General features: G+C 39.7%; 1 protein-coding gene across 1 annotated transcript in view; it reads left to right on the top strand.

The window, feature by feature from the left end:
* NBAS (NBAS subunit of NRZ tethering complex) overlaps window positions 1–19,328 on the top strand; it is a 336,032-nt gene that overhangs the window by 296,071 nt on the left and 20,633 nt on the right. Inside the window, exons 48-49 of the mRNA XM_027966530.2 lie at window positions 626–821; window positions 16,780–16,919. Coding sequence (XP_027822331.1) covers window positions 626–821; window positions 16,780–16,919 — 336 coding nt within the window. The remainder of the gene's footprint in view (window positions 1–625; window positions 822–16,779; window positions 16,920–19,328) is intronic.

Below are 19,328 nucleotides of genomic sequence, written 5' to 3'. Positions count from 1 at the left end.
CCTTGGGTACTGGATGGGCACTGGGCATACTTCTACACAGAATTTTACAACAAGCTGTAGTTCTTAATGGCTTCCCTGATAACTCAGTTGGTAAACAATCTGCCTGCAATGCAGGAGACCCTGGTTCGATTCCTGGGTTGGGAAGATTGACTGGAGAAGGGATAGACTACCCACTCCAGCATTCTTGGGCTTCCCTTGTGGCTCAGCTGGTAAAGAATCCCCCTGCAATGCAGGAGACCTGGGTTTGATCCCTGGTTGGGAAGAAAGGAAAGGCTACCCACTCCAGTATTCTGACCTGGAGAATTCCATGGACTGTATAGGCCATGAGGTCCCAAAGAGTCAGACACAGTTGAGCTTTGCTTAATGAAGCGTCTAAGAACATATTGATTATTTTTTCTCTGCTCTGTGTAACTCATTTTAATATGATACTGTTTAAAAATTGCATGCATTTAACATCGTTTTTAAATACCTAATGTGGTTTGCTTTAAGCCATTTCAAACCTACATTTTTCCTCTCAGCAGGAAAAAAAAACCCAGCAAAGTGTCTAGATCCGTCACCACGTTTGATTACTGGAATTAGAAACCACTGAGTCTTTTTCTTTTTCAATATAACCCTTGTTTTGCAGAGAAGAGCTGGTGTCCTCCGAGGACCTGCTGGAGTGGCTGCGGCCTTTCTGTGCCAACGACGCCTGGCCCGTGCGGCCCCGCATTCACGTGCTGCAGATTCTGGGACAGTCGTTTCACCTGACTGAGGAGGATGGCAAGCTCCTCGTGTTCTTTAGAACAGAGGCCATCCTCAAAGCCACCTGGCCCCAGAGACAGGTAAGGGTGCATCTGATGGTCATGTCCTGATTCCTTTAAACCCCCTTCAAGTGAATAATCAGCTTGTTAATGCAGTCTTCCCATTGTGTTCATCAGTACAGCTATGTAGCGGTTAAATATGTGCAACACAGTTTGTTTTTACTTTTCCATATGTTTGAATATACAGAGTAGATGATACCTCAGTCACCTGACATGTATATATAATTTTTCTCTTCATAGGATACAGTCAGGGTTTTTCACAGTATCAGTTAATTAGGGCAGCTCGCCCTTGCCCTGGAGAGATACAGATCTAAGTGGTGATGCAGTGTGCAGTTTAGCTCATCCATTTTGCCATGCCTTGCCCAGGCACACAAATGCCCTCTCTCCTATGTGTAGACAGACACAATGTAGCAGAGACATAAGATCTTGGTTTCTTCATTTCATCCTGCAAGGCTCACTCAGTCCATCACCTCTCTGGATCCTTCCCTGACTGAAGGGAAACTTAACTGAACTTTGAACTCCACACATTTGATCTATTTTTATTTTTATTATTATTATTATTATTCTGCTACTTAAAGTTTTATCCTTCCACTACCTGAAAACTCAGAAACCCTGGAGGATATGCTTACCATTTTTCAAAGCCCTCTAAGAATGCTGTGCACACATTCAGAGCTTAAATGCTTGTTGACTAAGTGAAAATGCTAATTCCTAAATCAAAGAAATACAGTGGCTGTTGAATTTCGGCTTAGATTCTAAACTGATGCATCCTGAAGATATTGTATCTAAGAGTCAGCACTTAATCAAGTGCTTTAGCTTGCAGACTATAGGCTAATAAAAGTTAGAAAGTAAGACTTGCTTTCTAAGCTGCAAAAGAGCTTCCTGGAAGTCTGACTCCAACCCAGTTTACCTTCTCATTTTAAAACTGCCTTATAATTTCTGTTAGTATCCTTGTTACTTCAGTTAAAGAGCAGTGAACCTTCTTTTTTTTAAAAAAAAAAGAACCAAATATTAAAAATGTCTCAAGACTCATCTCAGGACATCTCCTGAATTACCTTCTACATTCTTATTTCCCTCTGTGAGAGAAATAGGTAAATACTATCTATTCTTCAGAGTTAGAGAATTTGAGATTCAAAAAAGATGGATTTATTGAATATTCTCTAATCCTGCCACATTGCTGAAACAGTATATTAAAGCCACTAATATCTGAATGATACTCTGAAGCATCATGACCGTATCAAATTATTTAGTCTTAAAACTTTGCTTTGAATTGCATTAAGAGACCACTAACAGGCTTTCTCAGGAGCAGTCTGAACAGAAGTGCACTGGGCCGTGACAGACACTCCAGGCCCCTGGCGCAGTGGATGTTAGAAGTGTGTGTGTTTTCAGCAGACCCAAAGGTTTTTGTAGCATTCCTGAGGTTAAGCAACAAACTAGGTCATGTTATTTTCGCCAAGTGGAACCTTAGCTTCCGTCTCATCCTGAAACAAATGAACACTCTTACTTTTAGGCATTTTTCTGACAGACCCTCCATTTTTCAAGTTTCTCACCCTTTTTCAGTTTTCTCTTCCCTGATGGCTGGAGCCTGGCAGGACAATGAAGCCTGTTTCTCTCGAGCCTCACTTCATGTCACATCAGATCCATGCGCCAGAAATATTATGAAACAGCGTAGAAACAAAGAAAGGGGGAAAATACCCATTTCATCTATCATCTTGGAACATGCACTCTAATTTGGCTCTAAACACTTCAGAAATCATATCAGTATACCCAGCTGCTTTTATGCTTTCCTCAACGTTCCTGTTATATTCATAGAACAAGTTGCAACTTTCATATGACTTGTGTCTCCACCCTCCCTCTACCATTGTTTACAGTCTCGGAGAAGATTCTTACACTATGAGCCGTGGCTGCTATGTGAAATGGAGCCTTGAACCAGAGGAGACAGATGATGCCTTGCTCGCCTCTGTCATTTCTTTGACATGTTTTCATCCCCATTTCCCAAACACCTAGAAGACCCCGAACTGTTGTTTGCACGGGCTCTCGTTTTCTTAGTTTCTCCCTATCTCCATCCCCATTCTCCAAGGCAATATTAAGGAGAGAGAGAGATTCTTACAGAGCAAAGATAAGAACAGATAATGACACTGCAGTGTTCAATTACCAGAAAATGTGGGACTGCTACCTTCACCGCGGCTGGTAATCCTCTTAGGCAGACTTTGCATACATCAAAGAGGGGCTTAATATTTAATTATCCTCGAGGTGCCCAAAGTAGTGGCCCCACAAATCAACGTGTTGCCAGGAAACCAGCCAGCTCCTGCAAAATTCAATACACAGTCTGTGTAGCCTGCTACCTCACTGGTTCTCAGAGAGACAATGATTTCTACTTTTCTAATGATTAGTTAACAGAATTAAAAATTCAGAGGCCCTCAGTTTTCAACAGCATGAGAGGCCTTCCTTTTCACCCCAGAAATGTGCCCCAGCGTGGAGGGCAACAGGGAGGCAGAAGGAGGGGAGGGAGAGAATGGACTGTGTTAATTCTCTTGGTACAAATTGTCTTGAGTTTTTCAGGTTTTGTAATTTTCTAGTTAACTGGTACATGAAAAATATGGGTCAAAATACTGATGTTTCCTTAAAAAATTCCATATCCCATCACCTCAATTTTTTTTCCTGGTTTTATGTAAAAAAAAAAAAAAAATCACCTAAAAAAAGAACATTGTAACATTTCAGTCTGAATTTGTGGTTATAAGTGATCAACAGAAAAATGAGTTTAAGACAATTTTCATCCTCATTACAAATTCATGTATACATGGAAGGACATATTAGTCCTTCTGGTCAGAGGCCAACTTGGTGACATTTGCCAAAACATAAACAAAAAACTCATTTTTTTTGTCAGAGCTCAGACAAAGATCAATAGGAAGGAAGAATTATGTGTGCAAAGGTTTATTTAGTTCCATACAAAAGATTTACTGTAACCTTAAGTGTGTTCAAAGCTAGGACTCATTGTCATAAATAATTCTCTTAATCAAACATAGGATATCATTTGATGTTAAAAATATGTATTCACATTAAGTGTATCTCTAAGAGGCGTGAAATCACAATCCTAGAACTAGAAGACAGGTTTGAAAGCACCCTTGTTCAAGAGTCATATTTTATAGAGAAGGATGTCCAGAAATGAAGAAGTCACGTCCTCAGATTTTAGCATAAATATCATCATTTCCAAAATGACTACATCGGGTCACAACCTATTTTGTGAGATTTTTTTTTTTTTCTCTTCTAATCACTTACCACTGTCTGCTAACTTCCTCCTGCTTATATGCCTGTCTATTATGTGATGTCTTTTTTCTTCCATTAGAATACAAATTCCATGAGAACAGGGAATCTACAGACAGTAAATATTTATTGAATTAATGAATATTAAATCTTAAAAGCCCTGTCCAAGGTCACCTTTAAAGTGGCAAGGCCGGGAATCCTGACATTCAGTCCAATGTTCTTGCTATGAATGATGATTAGACCATGCTGTTGCACCCTTATATGCAGATAAAATGATCTGCTTGGAATAATGGAAGTGTTTCCTTGCAGAGCGGCCTGGTGCTTTTAGATTGAAACTATTTTGTATTAATTTGCCATATTTTGCTGACAGTGATTTCTGATCAGCCAGTTGCTTCTCATGTGGAAGCAAACAAATCCTAAGCATGTTTGTCCAGATAGGAGTGAGAAATCGATGTGTCCTTTTCCCTAAAATGACTAAAGTTGAGCAAGCATCTGTATTACTGGGTTCTGCAGGTGTTTGGAGACCTTAAGTAGGTCCCTCCTTACGAATAACGGGTTCTTCCTCTTAATTTCACCCTCTGGTCACTGGGATCCTTGGGGAAGAAGAAGGGACTGTGGAATGTCTCCTAAAGTGTACATCACTGCATCTCAGCTTTAAAACCACCTTGCAAAGTAGTTACCATTTGCTCCAGTTTAGATGAAATCACGTGACTTAGAAGATGAGGTCACATGACCTACCCAGCTTGTGAGCAATAGATCCTTGTGATCCAGAAGCCTGTGTACTATTCTTCCTTCTATTTGCCAGGGGGATACATTGAGCAGTAACATTTGTGTTGTGTTTTGTTGTTACTGTGTTGTCCCTTTCTCTTCCCACAGTCACTCTCTGTGGATAGAATGTGATTAAGTGTGAAGAACCAGGAGTTTGATTCAGAGCACAGAAAGCATTGCTTCATCTTTTTAGCATTTTTCACTCTCTCAGTACACTGCATTGTGTATGTTAACTGCTGCTAGCTAAAATTCTGAAAAATGCCATGACTACTAACTATCGTTTGAACCGAACATCATGTGAAGTATTCATCGGAGAGTCTCCAAACATAGACTGTGCACCATTCACTGTGCTATGCTCTGGAGATAGAGAGACAAAGCAAGTAGTATGAAAAACATTTAGGCTTTTCACCGTGTAGACCTGCTTTCCAGTCTCAGCTTCATCACTCAGTAGCTCTGTGGCCTTGGAACAGTTACTGACCCTCTTACAACCTCAGGTTCCTCGTGTGTAAAATGGGAATAATAGATAAATGCTGTGAGAGTTAAATGAATCATTCATGCAAAGCTCCTGGCTCCAATACGGTGGAGAATGTAGATTTGTAAACAGAGCTAATACTCTAAGTGCATGGGTGCTGTGATAGAAGTCTGCATAGTGTGTGGGGCTCAGGAGGACAGGTCGCTGTCCTGTCTGGGGGCAGTAAGACTGCTCTAAGGAGAGGATTCTTGACCTGAACTCAGCACAGCTGGGTGTATGGTCTGGAGGTAAGAGGTGCATACTCAATGACTGCTTGGGTACAGAAGTGAGACACAAGCCCAGTGCCCCTCCAATTTCTGCTGAAGTTACCAGGGAGGAAATGATGCTCTGTAATTAGCTGGGAAACACAGGAGAAATCCTGTGGATTATGGAGAAGGACTCCAAGTTCAGGGCTATGTCAGTAGTATGTTTTAATTCTCAACAGCACTTTTCTTTTCTGGGATTGGGGTGAGATAGGGCATCCTGTTTATCCTGTCTCACAGGCAGACTGTCCTCATAGCCTCATGTGGGTCTGAGTTCACCAGCAACCACCTCCTGGGAAGTAGACTTGAGTTTAGTAATCACGACTGGATGGGATGGCTTTGATTCCATCTCAGGGCAGCCTTCTCCTGGGGTCTGCTCAGGTCCCAGTTGGCATAATTTGTAGTGGGACAGTTTACAGCCAAGTGTCCTTTGCTTAGACATGTTATGGCCTAAGTGGTTGTGCTCCTAATGGGTTTCACCGCGGTCGTCTCTTCATCCTTCCTGTGGGTTAGAAGGAAAAGTGGAGGGGAAAGGCAGAAAAATACAAGTGTTTGAATATTGGAGGGTGGTAGGAATATGAGGTCGCCGGACATAACTTCTGTTATTTTTTTTTACTTTCATTGACTTACTGAAAAAAATATGTAAATTTTGCAAAAAATTTTACATACTTTTCATGCATCTTCACCAAATATTACCATCTCAGATGACCACAGCTAACACTGATGCAATACCTTGTCTAATTTACGCGTCATTCAGATTTTGTCGGCCGTCCCACTCGGTCCACATCCCGTCAGGTCACACACTGCACTTAATGCCATGTCTCCTTAGTGTCCTGTAATCGAAAATAGTTTCTCATCTTTTCTTTCCCCCTTTTATGACCTTGACATTTTTAAAAACACTGGACAATTATTTTGTGAAAGGTCATTAAATCTGACTTTGTCTGAGTTTTGTTCATATATGCAAGTTGTGCATTTTTGGTGAGAATGCCGCAGGAGTGATGTTGGATCCTTCCCAGTACATTATCTTAGGAGATACACGGTACTTATGTGTTCTTTTACCATAGTGTTCATTCGCCTCACTTGATTGAGCTGATGTCAGCCATGTTTCTTCTCTGTGAAATTATCTTTTTCCCTTTGAGATTAATAAATGTCTTGTGGTGAGGTACTTTGAGATTGTGTAAACACTTTCTCATCACATTTTCACCAATTAATTTTAGCACACATTGATGATTATTGCCTGAGTTAACGATCACTGTGGTATTCCCCAAATGGTATTTTTTTTATCATTTGTTCTCCCGTTATATTATTTATGCATTTATTTATTTATATCACTACAAGCTCAAGGATTCTCATTATGTTCTATGGTTGTAATCTATTACCATCACTGTTTTTATTTTTTGCTCCAGTTATCTCAGATTTAGCCACTGGGAACCTTTCAAGTTTTCTCCTGGATCATTTTAACTTGTGCCCATTCCATCACTTTTTGAACACACATGTTCGAAACCCTCTTACACTTTGCCTACTCACATCCAGATTCAATCAAAGACTTTTTTTTTTTTTAAAATAAAGAATGGTATTTAGAAGCCAAGACTGGAGTACTAGGTATAGTCATTGATTTGGTGGTGTTATAGCTTTTAGATGCTATAAGGGGACAGAGCGCATGTAAGTCTACGTCTATTTTTATATCTGTGTTCACTTTTAAGACCATGAATTTGTGTTGATACTTCCAGTGCCAATCCAGTTTATTCTAGTCTTCTCTCTTTCCTTATTTATAAACTCCTTTCACTGTCAGTGAGAAACTTGACTCTCCTTATCCATAGTGCATTTATTTGTTTAATCTCAGGAACAGATAAAGTAGTGATGGAAATTCCAATCAACTTACTAGATAGAATATTTGTGTAGAGCTCTTTTTGTCTTTAGCCTTAGAGTTAAAAGTACTTAAGAATCTTTTTTTCAAGATTATGTCTCTGTCTCTTTTTCTCTCTTTCTCTTTTTCACACGTACACGCACACCACCTCCAGTGTGATTAGCTTATTCACTTATAGTACTGGTAGATTAATTTTATTTCTGTTTGTATGGTTGTCTCCGTTCTTATTTATTTCAAATATGGATATACTTTTTGAATATGTGAAACATTTACATGGAACGTGAGAGGTCATTCTTTGGAATGTGGTGTTTTTTTTTCTTTTTCACTTAGGATATTTTGAAGTTTAGACGTTCCCGACCTGTAATTATACTGAATATACCAGTTTTATGTGGTTTTATTCTTGTTCTTTCTGTTTTGGAGCATATATGGGCATTCTACATATAGAATATTTAGGAGCCCACGTAGCTCGGTGGCCACCACTTTCTTCCGTGCATAACTCTCTGGATAGTATCTAGCTGTAATAAAAAAATAGATTCAAAATAAAAGCTCTGAATGTTCTAGCAGAAATCTGCTCTTACTTGAGAAGATGCTTATGTACTGTCAGTTTTCATGTTTTATAGGGATGTCTGTGAATTGACCATTAGGCTTTGTATGTGTATTTTATCACTGAAACCTCATAATAACCCTTTCATGGAGGCTTTATTATAATTCCATTCAATGCAGGAGCAAATAAGCACAGAGTAGTTAAGGAGTCTTTACAGTATCTTTGCTAAAACATAGCAGAATGAGGTATTGTTATTCCTTATTATGTATTAGGTATTCATTATTATGAACTACCAGTACTGTTGCCACCATAATAGCTCTGTGTTAACTCACTGTTAGGTACCTGTTCAGGTGTGTGTGTCTCTATTTATATTGTCCTGCATTATGTTATATATTATGTTATCTTATTCTCAACATACCCTGATAGGTTAGGTACTATTACCTTATTTTTACAAATGAAAACACCAAGGCTTGGTGGGATATTTTCACCTGATCACAGAGCTATTAAGCGACAGGGCCAGTATTCCATCTGAGTCTAAGTGATATACTACAGCGAAAGCATATCTGGCTCCATGAACTACTCTATTACTACTTTATCAACTTTAACTAAAAAACAAAGTCTGGCCTTAAAATTTTCGCTTGTATAGCAGTTCTTTAAGCGTGTACTTCTAGAGGCTCATATTGGAGTGATTGATTATTTGTCCTAGAGAAAAAGTTTATAAGGCAAACTCTTTCTTATTATTTTAAAACAAAGTATTTCCCCTCTCATATGTCTCATTTGAAAGATTCTGTCATTAAATATTATATTGCCACCTGAAAATGTGTATTATGTATTGAAGTTACAGCAGCACTCGCTTATGGAGAGGGATCATGGAACGCTTGATTGTGTCATGTCCAGTTTTAGAGATACAGTAAAAGAAGTAGGCTGGAGAACATGGCTCATGAGTGCCATCGCCAGCTTCTTCTGTATATTTCTGTGTTTGTGCGCCCCACATACAACTCCAAGCGTCTGGAAAACCCTTGGGAACTTAATTCTGTCATTGGGCTCCCTCCCCATCCTAAGGATGTGTTTGCCACACACTAGGAGGGACTTTTTAATGGCGACTGAGGACCCTTTATTCTTGAGCAGTTCACAAAAAGACACTCATTTCCCTCATACTCCTTCGGAGAGAAGCAGAGCCTAAATGTGTGTGCCCATCAGCGGAGGCAGAGGTAGGAAGTAAATCAGTGTCTCACTTGTTTATTGCTGGTCAGGACACCCTTCCTGTGGTAGATGCTCTTCCCTCCCCGTGGGTTCGGGAACGTTGTTTGAATCCTCAGGCTGTCTCAGCAACACATTTTGCCTTTATTACAAACAGTGCAAGATAGAGTAGTTATGAAATTCTCTCTATAGCTGCATCTATTCTATAGTTCTCTGCCATAGAAATGAGAAAATTGACTAGAAGATAGCTACCCTACTTTCAGTATTTCAACTTTAGTCTTATTTCCACAATTTTATGTTTTCTATTAATAAAACATAAATACTCAAAAATAGGCATAATCATAATTAATGTGGTTTATATTCTTTTATCTTGTAATAATTATCCATTACAGTAATTAATCAGCTTCCCTAGTGGCTCAGATGTTAAAGAATCTGCCCATAGTGCAGGAGACCTGGGTTGGATCCCTGGGTCGGGAAGATCCCCTGGTAAAGGGAAGAGCTACCCACTGCAGTATTCTTGCCTGAAGAATTCCATGGACAGAGGAGGCTGGCAGGCTACAGTCCATGAGGTCACATGGACTTGGACATGACTGAGCGTATCACTTTCACTTTCACTGTAATTAATGGTAATGATACTGTTTATCGAGTACTTGGACTTCCCTGGTGGCTCATATGGTAAAGCCTCTGCCTACAAGGCAGGAGACCTGAGTTCAGTCTGTGGGTCAGGAAGATCTCCTGGAGAAGGAAATGGCAACCCACTCCAGTATTCTTGCCTGGAAAATCCCATGAATGGAGGAGCCTGGTAGGCTGCAGTCCATGGGGTTGCAAAGAGTCGGACACGACTGAGCAACTTCACTTTCTTTCTTCATTGAGTACTTACTGTGTACCAGACACTGGTCTAAGTACTGCTTAGATTAGTGGGGAGTAGTCTGACAGTTTATGACTAAATTCAACAGCTCGTTCAACAGCCTGTGACCTTTTGGTCTTCTGAATATTTGGCTTCCCTTCCGCAGAGATGCACATTTGATCCAATGGACACAACAGGTAGTGTTGGCCACCTGGAATCTTACAAAAGGAGTAATTGTTAATCCCAAACTCCTAATTTGGGATTAACATATACACACTACTGTATATAAAGTAGGTAACCAACAAGGACCTGTTGTATAGCACAGGGAACTCTGCTCAGTATTCTATAATAACCTATGTGGGAAAAGAATCTGAAGAAGAATAGATACATGTACATATATAACTGAATCACTTTGCTGTAGACTTGAAACATAGCATTGTAAGTCAACTATACTTCAATATTGATGGAAAAAAATGGAATAAACTTCAAAAAAAGTTGTAGGTGTAACAGACAGGAATCTAGTCTTCTAGAAGTCATTTCTTTCACCTGTTCATATTTCTACATGTCTGTTGAAGTAGGGATTTGTTTGTTTGTTTGTTTGTTTGTTTTGTGTTTTGAAGCCCTGTGTACACACCCGGTTTGGTCTGACTTTACTGTATTCCCCAGAGGACTTGCACAGAGCCTTGGATATCATCATATGAACCTTTTAGAACCAGTCTAGTAGCTCGAAAACTCACATGGAAGATAGTATACAGTGATGAGTAAGCCTACTATCAATAATAATCCTCTACATGTTGCTGATTTTTTCTGTTGATAAGTACTTTCATAAGCATTAATACCTATTTCGTATTCACAAATATCTGAAGATTAAGCTGCTACTGTTGCCTACAGGAGAGTGCAGATTTCAGGAGGGCTGTCTCAGTTTAAGACAGTCATGTTCATCTTCAAGCGGCCACAGAGAAATTTAAAGTTAAACCTGTTCTCATCTGAGAATTAGTGGCTCAGTCCACTTTTTCGAGGACAGTGACTCCATGTCTGATAAGGAAGCTGTAGCTACTTGACGAATGACTGACCGCAAGGGCTCAGGTCACCCAATTCAATGAAGAGAAAAACATCACTTTCAGAGACAATAGGGAAAGAGGTATTCTTACGTTTGAGTCACACTTGAATTTTACCCTTTAAAATCCTGTGATGTTTGGTTAGTGGTGTCAGTATGGAATTGTCACCAACTCTACAATGCCTGTAAAATTGTGGACATTTTCACCCCCTCCCCATAGGGGACGGGACAGAAGTGTTAAAAGAAATATATGTCACTTTCGTTTTCACTGGAGAAAAAAGAACAGAATGAAACTAAGTGTAGGAAAAAATAGCAATTCTCTCAATTTTATTTTTACTGTTCTATGCAAAGCATGCTTAAGAGTCATTCCAAATACATTAACTATTGCACAAATAAGCAAAATTTTAAAAAGAGATAGAAGTTAACCCAAGATTCCATTATCCTAAAATAGCCGTTATTTCTTCATGTACTTTTTCTGTCCTGCCTAATCTGTAGGCATAATTCTTGTTTGAAGAAATCATAGCACACATTTCTGCCTTTTTATATACACCATATTATGGAGGTGATAATATGAATAATGCCTGCCATCTATTGTGTGCCTACCATGTGCCAGCCTCTTGCTGGCTATCTTATCCATATCCTTTTATTTAATATTCACAACCATCATAGACATATGTATCTCCATTTTAGGAAGAAGACATTAAGCCTCAGAAAGGTCCAGGAATGCCTCCAAAATAAACATTTTTCTGTGTTACTTTGACTTTTCCAGCACTGTTTTAAAAGCTGGTCATTTAGTTGAATTTCCCTTTGTTGCTTGTTTTAGAGTCTCCTTATATAGTATGTTATGAAGTCTGTTATGAAGTTCTTATGGAGCATTTGATAGCCACCTACAGTTTTTCCTCGCTATTAACATAGGTTCTATAGTCATATCATATTGCAGTTATTTGGTCGCTGAAGTCAGTTCTCTGTACTTAAACTTTTATGAAATATATTTAGATACTAGGGATATATATTTCAATACGGACTGCAGTACTTCCCAGAAAAGAGGAAATCTGATTATTTCACAGGTCCACATTCATACTCAGCCAGGGGCCTTGTTTTTAGGGAATTTTAATCCACATGATACTGATATAAATTATGTGCTCTCATAGCCACTGCAAGCCTCTGAGATGTGTTTGCTTTAACTTTTGTTGTCTTGGAGCAATACTTGCCCTCCTGATTTTTACGTATTTCTTAAAATACTCTTTCAGCTCTACTTTGTCCCTTTCTTCTGGAATTCTGATGAGAAATAACCTTCCCCGGGATGTCTTCCACTTCTAGGTCAGGACTCAGGAAACACTGGGTCTGAGTGGCTTGCTTCTGTTGTGTCGTTCCTCCAGTCCTGGGGTTCCAAACTAGTTTGCTTTCTTTTTATCATCTTTATGAGTTCTCTTCTGGTGTCTCTTTAAGTATTTTCATGGTTATTAGTTGTGCTTAGCAGAGAGGATTAGGGAAAAATGGGTCAAAGCCATTTTGTCCAGGCTGGAAGTTTCTTTCACATTTCTCTTTTATATTTCTTTATACAAAAATTTATTTTGCATTTTAGTTATTAGGGCATTATGAACAAGATAAACATATTATTTTGGTAAATTTTGATAAATTTAGGTAGTTTAATATGTGGACACAAATCCTAGATTAATATATATATCAAAGTATGCTGGGCTGGTTGAATCACAAGCTGGAATAAAGATTGCTGGAAGAAATATCAACAACCTCAGACACGCAGATAATAGATACCACTCTAATGGCAGAAAGTGAAGAGGAACTAAAGATCCTTCTGATGAGGGTGAAAAAGAGTGAAAAAGCTGGCATAAACTCAGTTCAAAAAATGAAGATCATGGGCATCCAGTCACTTCAGTTCAGTAACTCAGTTGTGTCTGACTCTTTGCGACCCCATGGACTGCAGCATGTCAGGCTTCCCTGTCCATCACCAACTCCTGGAGCTTACTCAAATTCATGTCCGTTGAGTCGGTGATGCCATCCAACCATCTCATCCTCTGTCGACCCCTTCTCCTCCTGCTTTCAATCATTCCAGCATCAGGGTCTTTTCTAATGAGTCAGCTCTTTGCATCAGGTGGCCAAAGTATTGGAGCTTCAGCATCAATTCTTCCAGTGAATAGTCAGGGTTGATTTCCTTTAGCATTGTCTGGTTTGATCTTCTTGCAGGGATTCTCAGAATCTTATCCAACACCACAGTTCAAAAGCATCAATTCTTCATCTCTCAGCCTCCTTTAGGGTCAAACTCTCACATCCATACGTGACTACTGGAAAAACCTTAGCTTTGACTAGACGCACCTGTGTTGGCAAAGTAATATCTCTGGCTTTTAATATGCTGTCTAGGTTGGTCAGAGCTTTTCTTTGAAGGAGCAAACATCTTTTAATTTCATGGCTGCAGTCACCGTCTACAGTGATTTTGAAGTCCAAGAAAATAGTCTCTCACTGTTTCCATTGTTTCCCTATCTATTGGCCATGAAGTGATGGGACCAGATACCATGATCTTAGTTTTTTGAATGTTGTTGAGTTTTAAGCTAGCTTTTTACGCTCCTCTTTCACTTTCATCAGGAGGCTCTCTAGTGCTTCTTCACTTTCTGCCATAAGGGTGGTGTCATCTGCATAGCTGAGGTTATTGATATTTCTCCTGGCAATCTTGATTCCAGCTTGGGCTTCATCCAGCCCAGCATTTCACATGATGTACTCTGCATATAAGTTAAATAAGCAGGGTGACAATATACAACCTTGATGTACTCCTTTCCCAATTTTTATCTAGTCCATTTTTCCATGTCTGGTTCTAACTGTTGCTACTTGATCTGCATACAGGTTTCTCAGGAGCCAGATAAGGTGGTCTGGTATTCCCATCTCTTGAAGAATTTTCCACAGTTTGTTGTGATCCACACAATCAAAGGCCTTAGCGTAGTCAGTGAAGCAGAAGTAGATGTTTTTCTGGAATTCTCATGCTTTCTCTATGATCCAGTGGATGTTGGCAATTTGATCTTTTGTTCCTCTGCCTTTTCTAAATCCAGCTTGAACATCTGGAAGTTCTTGCTTCACATACCGTTGAAGCCTCATTTGGAGAATTTTGAGCATTACTTTGATAGCATGTGACATGAGTGCAATTGTGCGGTAGTTTGAACATTTGCTCTGCCTTTCTTTGGGATTGGAATGAAAACTGACCTTTTTCAGTCCTGTGGCCATTGCTGAGTTTTCCAAATTTGCTGGCATATTGAGTGCAACACTTTAACAGCATCATTTTTTTAGGAATTTAGATAGCTTAGCTGGAATTCCATCACCTCCACTAGCTTTGTTTGTAGTGATGCTAAGGCCCACTTGACTTCGCACTCCAAAATGTCTGGCTCTAGGCTATTGATCACCCCATATGGTTATCTGGGTCGTTAAGATCTTTTTTGTATTGTTCTTCTGTGAATTCTTGCCACCTGTTCTTAGTATCTTCTGCTTCTGTTAGGTCCATACCGTTTCTGTCCTTTATTGTGCCCATCTTTGCATGAAATATTCCCTTGGTATCTCTGATTTTCTTGAAGAGATCTATAGACTTTCCCTTTCTATTATTTTCCTCTATTTCTTTGCATTGATCACTGAAGAAGGCTTTCTTATCTCCCCTTGTTATTCTTTGGAACTCTGCATTCAAATGGGTATATCTTTCCTTTTCCCCCTTCTTTGCCTTTCACTTAATCACTATTGTTCATTTACTCTCTATCAGGCACTATTTTAAGTAGTGGGGATAAACCAGCAAACAAATGTTTCTGTTTTCTCAAATAATGACGTTAATATGTCACAAACTTTTAAGTGCTAAGAAGGAATCTAAAGCGAGGGAGAGAAATGGGGTGGGCGAATTGGGCGAACGCTAGTTTAGCAGGGACAGTTATGCAGTGCATTCCCTGATAAGGTGACATTTGAGAGATTTGAAGAAAAGGAATGAGCCCTGCAGGTGTTGAAGCAAGAATGTGCCAGGCAGTGGAAGGAGATCAAAGTTCCCGGGGTGGAAGCAGGCACGATGAATACACAGAGCACCCACGAGGCCCCGAGGCTGGAGAGGAGTTGCAGGTGGTGAGGCCAGGCAATGACAAATGGATGCTTTGACTTTGAGAGGATTTTTTTTTTTAACATTTCTTTATAAATAGGCAAGAAAATGTTGCCAAATTCCCAATTAGACCACTAATTGAAATAATTCAAAGCTTCTCTAGCTTACCGAGTCCTCTAGTTTCAGAACATCCTGATCTGAGCATAATTATATATTGGCTCTGCCACTTGCTAGCCATGTTACCAGGACAGACAAGCCTGCTTCTTCATCTGTTAATCGAGGTTAGTAATACCTGTGTTGTTCTCCATACAAGACGGTTATAAGGATCAACTGACTGACTGTATTGTAAAATTATTTCAGAAACTAGAGGAAGTTTCAGGGTTATTAGTTGTTACTCTGTGCAAGAATTACATGGGTCAGGTTTTGAAGGATCTGACTGGTTGCTGTGTCAAGACTCTCTGTAGTAATTAGCAGTAATTACATGGTATATATCAACTTTTGTGAAAATTTAGAATTCATAGTATAACTTTTTCAGGTAGCTGCTCAGGATCAGAGCTGGGATGACCATCAAATCAAATGTTTTGGGAACATGCATTAGTACAGGCAGTTTAGCAAATATATAGGTAACATCCCTTCTCATTATCCTTGCAAGGTATCATCTTGAGTCTTACATACCCAAATACAGAGGATGTGTTTTAAGAGAGGCTAGGAAACAGGAGAACCAGCTTTTGGCTTTCTTTATATTTAAAACTGCTTTCTAGCTTAAAAGAGCAAGTATTTTCTTGACAGAGATGTTGGAGATATGAGGACGGCCTTAATGTAAAAGAAGTATTATTAGGTTATTCAATGGGAGGGAAAAATAGTTTTTAATTGACAGACTTCTTTAGAAATGGAGCTGTGAATAAAAGATATTTTATCAATACTTTGATATGTAGCAAAATATCTCCTTGTCATATATGCTTTGTGTGTGCTCAGTTGCTCAGTCATGTCACAAGGCTTCTTTATCCATGGGATTTTTTAGGCAAGAATACTGGAGTAGATTGCCATGCCCTCCTGCAGGGGATCTTCCCAACCCAGGGATTGGACTCCTGTCTCCTGTGCTTCCCACATTGCCAGGTGGAGTCTTTGCAACTGAACCACCTGGAAAGCCCCAAATGTATTTTAATAAAATCTTGAATTTTCAATTACAGAAATATTTTAGACAGTATGAAGCAATGGCAGGATAATTTATTGGCTGACATTGAGTATGATGAACTGCTATAATCTCAAGTGAAACTGAACTGTATTTTTAAATGACATACATTGAATGCAAATAAGTCAGTTCTATGAAAACCTACTTTTTTGAATTATTTTCGTAAAGAATGTGGAGAACCTTCCTATGACTTCATTCTAAGCAACGTTTAACATAAATGTTTGAAATTGGGTAAAACATAGAGCTTTTGAAGGTTTTGGGGGGAGTAAAGGTGTTGTTGACAGTTTGTAAAAATTTCTGAAAGAGCATTTAATCAAATAATCCGATTTGAGTTTTTCTGGAAAGCAATCCAGGAGCCTTTGCCATGGGTTTCAGGTATGTGTTCCCTTTCCAGGTGGATGTATCTGATGTCGAGGATGAAGAGAAGCGCTGTGAGCTCTTCATGGAGCTCCTGGAGGCCAGTCACCAGGAGGTGGAATTCCAGCACCTGGTTTTGCTCCTGCAGGCTTGGCCACCTATGAAACGGGAGTACACGTGAGTATTAACATACAGGTAGACTTCTTACTAAAAATTTTTTATCTGTTTTTCAATTGGTGGAAAAGTACTTTGCAATTTTATGTTGGTTTCTACTGTACAATAATTCGATTCAGTCATAAATATATATACATATGTGTATATATATGTATGTATGTATGTATATCCCTTCCCACCTGTGCCTCTGTCCCCTTCCCCCATCCCACCCTTCTGGGTTATTACAGAGAACCAGGCTGGGCTCCCTGTGTTATTTAGCAGCTTCCCACATAACAGTTTTACACATGATGGTGTATATATGTCAGTGTTACGCTCTCAATTCATCCCACCCTCACCTTCCCCCGCTGTGTCCACAAGTTCATACGCTGCTAGATTTATCAATACCATTTTCCTAGATTCCATATATATGTATTAATATATGATATTTGTTTTTCTCTTCATGACTTGCTTCACTCTGTATAAGAGACGCTAGGTTCATCTACCTCCCCGCAACTGACTCAGATTCATTAAAGGTAGACTTCTTTTGTCTAGATTCTAGGTTTAAAAAAATCAGTACCTGCAGGAGAGCCAAGAAAGAAGAATATAAAATCAGTATTAGCCTTTAGATGAATTTAGAATTATTTTTCTTGAAATATCGTGGTTTCTTTCCATTTCTCCATAGCCCTAAACACAAATATTTCATTTAGAAATAGAGACAATGCTTGATAATAACATCTGGTTAAGGATATCAACAAAGCTTCCCTGGTGGCTCAGACAGTAAAGAATCTGCCTGCAATGTAGGAGACCCCAGTTCAGTCCCTGGGTTGACAAGATCCCCTGGAGAAGGGAATGGCAACCCATTCTAGTATTCTTGCCTGGAGAATCCTATGGACAGAGTAGCCTGGCAGGCTACAGTCCATGGTGTTACAAAGAGTCAGACATGACTGAGTGACTAACACACACACACATTTTTACCCAAAAATGTTTTGATGTTCTTTTAACATGGCTTACAATGCTGATTTGAAAATCCATGGGGAATAAATCTCTAATTCCCGTTTTTTGACAGCACGTAGTGTTATGTGCAGTTGCCATGTATTATCACTTCACACAGCAAAGCTACTGCAGGAAGGTGATGTTATCTAATTTTATAATGAGAAAATGGAAGCTCAGAAGTTAAATAATGTCAGGCATCACCTGGCCCTGAGGTGGAGGAGGCTGAGTTCCAACAGCTGCTGGAACCTTCAGCCCATGCTGTCTCCTCCGTGTCATACTGAGATTGGAGCCATGTGGAGTAGTCAGTCACACGCAAGGATAGTCTTTGTGCTATCAGCCACGGGTTCCTATGGAAGACGTGGCCAGATCTCCTCTGAGCACATATGCTGCCTGTCATGAACCGCTGCTCCTTGCTGGCAGAAATCGAGAGTTCCCACGTCTGATCCAAATGCCTGGGGCAGGCCTCGTCTTTGCGTTCCTCCCGTGTCAGTGAGTGCTCTGTGCACCCAGACCAGCATATATCTCCCCACTTCAGACATTGCAGAAGGATGCTTTCCTGAAAATAGATTATTCCGTGTGCAGTTTAGGACTGCTAAGGAACATCTAGGCAGGCCTCTCCCCCTCGGATGAGACCGTTAGGAATTTATGAAGCAAACGGAAGAGAGGGGTGTTGTGGTTTGCATTTTTAACCACGTGTTTCCATAAGGGCAGGCAGCAGCTGTTAGATCTCCATCTTCTGTGGCCGCATTGGCAGGCTGACATGCCGATTTTGAGAGTAAGTTCTTCCCTTCACTCTTTGAAACTCTGAAGTACAAATTCTCATGTCAAAGAAACTTCAGTTTTTCTTGTGACAGTCCCTTGAAACAGTATTTCCATTCGGTCCCCAATTATCTGGGCAGAGCAGCCTCAGGACCTGAGGGTGCTTGTTAAAAGCGGAGTCCCATGCTTGACTCTCTGAGTCCAACTCACAGGACCTGAGCATCAACTTCTCAGCAGCTCCTAGGAGATGGTAATGGGGTACAGAGGTGGGCCCACTGGTTTAGACTGTCAGTACAGCTTCACTTTTTCAGAAAGTCATTAGGGTTGAATTACAGATTTCTTCATACGCTCGAAAGGAATCTCTCAGTCTAGAGAGAAATTTTCAAATCCAAAATATGATAACTTCTGGTGGATTAGTTAACTTTGGTTCTGCAGTTTCTGTTACTTTTGGAACACTGACCATCTCAAGTTACTCACCTGCAAGAAACAAGCTCAGCTTCTCTTAAAACATTTACTGCATTTAAAACATTTAATGAATGTATTTATAAACAAAAAGAGGTTCATTTTCAAAGATACAGTCTCACTTTGGTAGTCCTGTGTGAAACATGTAAATTGCTATCCTGTGTTTTGCTAACCTCCTTTGTGAGATCATTAGCATTAGAACCAGTCATGAGTGTCATA

This window comes from Ovis aries, chromosome 3 (genome assembly GCF_016772045.2).
Source record: "Ovis aries strain OAR_USU_Benz2616 breed Rambouillet chromosome 3, ARS-UI_Ramb_v3.0, whole genome shotgun sequence".
Lineage (NCBI taxonomy): Eukaryota > Metazoa > Chordata > Mammalia > Artiodactyla > Bovidae > Ovis > Ovis aries.
Note: the sequence above shows the minus strand (reverse complement) of the source record. Positions and strands in the feature narration are given on the sequence as shown.